The following is a 4,845-nucleotide window of genomic DNA, read 5'->3' on the forward strand; positions in this document are numbered from 1 at the left end:
AAATGGAAAGAACTATCCGGACATTTATATGGAATAACAAAAGACCACACATAGCCAAAGCAATGCTGAGCAAAAAAAATAAAGCTGGAGGTATTACTCTACCTGATTTTAAACTATACTACAAAGCTATAGTAACCAAAACAGCATGGTACTGGTATAAAAACAGAGACTCTGATCAATGGAATAGAATAGAGCACCCTGAAATTAACCCACGCACTTACTGCCATTTGATCTTCGACAAAGGCATCAAGTCTATTCACTGGGGTCGGGACTCCCTCTTCAGCAAAGGGTGCTGGGATAACTGGATATCCATTTGCAGGAGATTGAAACTAGACCCATACCTCTCACCATGTACTAAAATCAACTCAAAATGGATCAAAGAATTAAATATACACCCCGAAACAATAAAACTTCTTAAAGAAAACATAGGAGAAACACATGAGGAAGTAGGACTGGGCACAGACTTCATGAATATGACCCCAAAAGCATGGGCAACCAAAGGAAAAATAAATAAATGGGATTATATTAAACTACAAAGCTTCTGTACAGCAAAAGAAACAATTAACAGAGTTAAAAGACAATCAACAGAGTGGGAGAAAACTCCTATTGGGGGGAAAAAAACTTTATTCATTATTGTGTCTAGCACACTATCTTATGGAAAAGAGGTAATCAATAAACATTTGCCTAACAAATGAATAACAATTACAAAACATTTGATTTACATAGAATTAATATGGATTCTAAAAATAAAAATTATAAACGGGACTGGTATTCAGCCAGTACGTACCAGTACAGTCGCACCCGTTGTAAAATATTGATATACTTCCATACTACTTCCTCTTGCCACCAAAACACCTCCCACTACCACTGCTCTCCTCCCTTGGAGCACCTGGATGCCCCATAATCTCCCAACTACAGGGCTAATGCCTTGCACAGCAAGAAGCGCCCAGGAACCTGATCCAGCCATGCAGCCAGGGTCCACTGGGGAAAGTATCTATTCTGACAGATCAGGCCTTGTGTAGTGTCTTTGTTAAATATTTTGATAATCACCCCAATTGAAAATAAGGCTTAATTATACAGTTTGAAAATGATGCTTTTTCCTTATTGCAAAATCTCTTAGAAGAGTCAACAGATCCAGGAATAGAAAGGAAAATGACAGTTTGTCAGTCTCTGAAGATTTATGGTATATTCATTAGGACTCAATCTTCATGTAAACCAGAAGATATGCAGTTTCCTGCCTAGAAAGAAGAGAAAATGCATCAGCATAGCAAGATGAAATATTCATCATGAAATGATACATTATTAATTCATGACAAGACAAGCATCAGCAAACTTCCAGGTCATTGGATCAAGTCTTCACCTTTCCATTACCTCAGAGTGATCTGGGAAATTTGGTATTAGTTAACATCAAAATCAGGAGTTGACAAATTATGGGATCACAGCCAACTTCAACCCTGTTTTTGCAAATAAACTTAATTGAAATACAGCCATGCACACACATTCATGTAATGTCTATGTTTGCTTTTGTGCTACAAGGGCAGAGTTAAGTAGTTGCAACAGAGCCTGTATGGCCTGCAAAGTCTAAAATATTTTCTCTATGATCCTTTACAGAGAAAGTTTTCCAACCCTTGATCTAAACTGTGGGGGAATCAATGACAACCAGAAAGTTACAAAGACTGGGGATCTAAGAGATGCTTGGGGAAAAAATGGAAGGGAAAGATGAAAAGTAGAAGGTTGGCAGAGGATTTCAAACACAAATTTCACCTAATTCATTATTTTTCAAATGATCAGGCCTACCTCTGCAGCTGAAAATCATTTCAAATATCATCTTTGGTATAAAATATCACCCCTAATCTAGAAACTCAACTGGAAATACTTACTCAATGTAAAGCATTCTCAATGTAAAGTATCTCTGCTTTAATTTCATCCAGCTTTTTTTTCTCTCTAGCTTTCCCTCTGTAGTATTGATTTAAAAAATATTTATTAATACTTACTAAATTCAAGCCACAGTGCCAGACAAAGAAAAATGAAAAGAGTGATACTTTCTCCCAAACAGTTCATGGTCTAATGTGAAAAAAAGTTATGTAAGCAAACAAGTAAAAAACAGTGTGGGGCCGGCCCCGTGGCTCGCTTGGGAGAGTGCAGCGCTGGGAGCACCGAGGCCACGGGTTCGGATCCTATATAGGGATGGCCGGTGCACTCACTGGCTGATCATGGTGCAGACCACACCATGCTGAGGGTTGCGATCCCCTTACTGGTCAAAAAAAACAGTGTGATACTTGCTATAAAGGAAGTATGCTCAAAATGCAGTAAAAGCATACAAGAATCCCCTACAAATCTGCTTGGAATAATCCATAAAGGCTTCACAGAATAGGAAAAGGCTATGAGTATTAGAACAGGAGTGGGAGTTTACCTAGATGGCATATTTGGAGGCAGCAACACAGACCAGGAACTACATATGTGTAATCATACAGAGAAAACTGAGGCCATGGTATTTGGGGAACTACTTAATATGTTAGTATTATTGGAGTCAAAATTGTGAGAAAAGCATGGTGTAGAGGGATGGGTGTTGAACGATGAGCCTAAACAGTTAGTCACTGGGGAGAACCCTGTGTGAGCTCATCGGTTTCCACTACCCACACGCTTCTCTTACCAGCGGTAGTTACGATTTCCATAGGTACACTGGATATCTTCCCAGGACACCTGGAAGTACACAAACGGATGAAGTCAAGCAGCCAGTTGACATTTATTAAGCATCCATAGAGTACAGGGTACTATAATTTATCCTCCTTCGCTTCTCCAGACAAACCCATGCCTAGTCACTCCCAAGACCTGGAGCATCTAGTGATAGGATGTCATGTATAATTTCTTACCCATGTCCCTCTGGTTAAACTTGATTATGCTTATACCAGGGTTCTAACTTAAATATTTCTAAGTCTTCTCACTTTCCAGATGCTTCCTACAGAGCAGGAAATTACAGGGCACTGGGCCTATAGCAACAAAAACCTAGACACTGAGGTAAGTGGACTCTTACAGAGCAGTAAACCAGATGGGAACTTTGTGCAGAAAAGGGCTTTAAAGCTAAAAAAGGAACCACACACAGAGAACAGGACCACAGTGTGTCTTGACCTTGTGGATCCATCCTGGGCTCAGAATTTATTAGAGGGGGCTAATCCAGGGCAAGAGGCAATTTTGGATAATGTTTCTCACCCAACAAACATTGGAGTCATTGAAGCAGAACCACTTTCCATCCATAGAATTCCGGATATAGGCACAATAATGACCAAAATCAGCCATTCCCACGTGGGCAATCACAGCAAAGAGTTCATATTGTCCTCCACACTGGAAGGAGACAAGGCACAAAATAATTCACCCATCAGCCCTTCTTTTCTAGCCCTAGTCTCAAATAAGGAAACATTATTTCATTGCACATTATTCATTGTCTACTGTATGTCAGGCACTGGTACATCAAGGATGCCAGAAAACAGTCCTTGACCTCAAGAATCTCACCACTAATTAAAGGAAAAATATATAAACCAGAATTATAATGGCATGTTTTATACCAGATGTCTTTACTGATGATTTGAGAAGATCTGATTTTTGCCAAAAAAAAAAAAAAAGGAGAAGCTGAGGAAGGACTAGGGAGCTGAGGAAAGCTCCCCAGAAAAGACGTGCTTGAACTGATCTTGAGGGATGACCAAGACTGCCAGAAAAGTTACTGGAAGGGGGTATTCTTGAATGCAAACCCCAAAACTGCATAGGCTAAGTAGCATAACAGAGCAGATCATATGAAGAAGTGGAAAACAGAGAGGGTGCTGTGAGGTCATCAGAGATGAGGCTACAAAGGCCAAGTCAAGAATTAGAGTTTTATTCCATGAGTGATGGGGAACCATTAGAACATTTTAAGCAGAGGAGCAAACTCTTTCAAATATGTTTTCCAACCACAATTTTTTTAAAATTTGTTGAAACTTGATTTGTGAACTAACATGTAGTCTGTCCTAGAGAATGTTCCATATGCTGATGAGAAGAACGTATATTCTGTAGTCATTGGGTGAAATATTCTGTAAATGTCTGTCAAGTAAAATTGATCTAATATGTAGTTTAAATCCCATGTTTCTCTGCTGATTTTTCATCTAGATGATTTGTACAATGCTGAGAGAGGAGTATTGAAGTCCCCAACTATTATTATATTGCGGTCTATCTCTCCCTTAAACCCAATAATAATTGCTTTATATATCTGGATGCTCTGATGCACTGTTATATACTCGTGCTGAATTTATCCCTTTATCATTATACAATGACCTTCTTTGTTTCTTTTTATCATTTTTTTTTTGTTTAAAGTCTATTTTATCATATAAGTATAGCTACTCCTGCTCATTTTGGTTTCTATTTGTGTGATATATCTTTTCCCATCACTTCACTATAAGTCTGTGTGTTTCTTTAAAGGTAAAGTGAGTTTCTTGTAAGCAGCATATAGTTGGATCTAGTTTTTTTAATCCATTCAGCCAGTCCTTATCTTTTGTGGGGAATTCAATCCATTTACATTCAGGTTGTTATTGAAAGGTATTGCCTTACTCCTATCATTTTATTGACTTTTATGGTTGTTTTATGTATCTTTTGTTCCTTTCTTTCCCTTTTATTGGCACGGTCCATGCCATGGTGGGGTCTTGAAAAGAATAGCTTGGGCTGCCCTTTCCGATTTGGCAAGAGCCCGGAGGGAGAGCTGCTGGCAGGGCCACAGCTACCAGCACTTGCTTTCACTGGAAATATCTCTGCCTTGGCAGAGTGGTGCTGCTTTTGCTTTCTCTTTTGATGTTTTGGTCAGCGTGGCAGTTTCCTGAGTTT

At 39.1% G+C, this 4,845-nt stretch overlaps 1 protein-coding gene across 1 annotated transcript in view; it reads right to left on the minus strand.

Annotated features, from left to right (window-relative positions):
* Positions 1-604: 604 nt before the first annotated feature.
* USP18 (ubiquitin specific peptidase 18) overlaps positions 605-4,845 on the minus strand; it is a 45,521-nt gene continuing 41,280 nt past the window's right edge. Inside the window, exons 8-10 of the mRNA XM_008578122.1 lie at positions 3,211-3,342; positions 2,654-2,703; positions 605-1,238 (exon numbers count right to left, since the gene is read on the minus strand). Of these exons, the coding sequence (XP_008576344.1) occupies positions 1,193-1,238; positions 2,654-2,703; positions 3,211-3,342 (228 nt within the window). The 3' untranslated portion in view covers positions 605-1,192. The remainder of the gene's footprint in view (positions 1,239-2,653; positions 2,704-3,210; positions 3,343-4,845) is intronic.

Source organism: Galeopterus variegatus, unplaced genomic scaffold (assembly GCF_000696425.1).
Source record: "Galeopterus variegatus unplaced genomic scaffold, G_variegatus-3.0.2 Scaffold73, whole genome shotgun sequence".
NCBI classification, from domain to species: domain Eukaryota; kingdom Metazoa; phylum Chordata; class Mammalia; order Dermoptera; family Cynocephalidae; genus Galeopterus; species Galeopterus variegatus.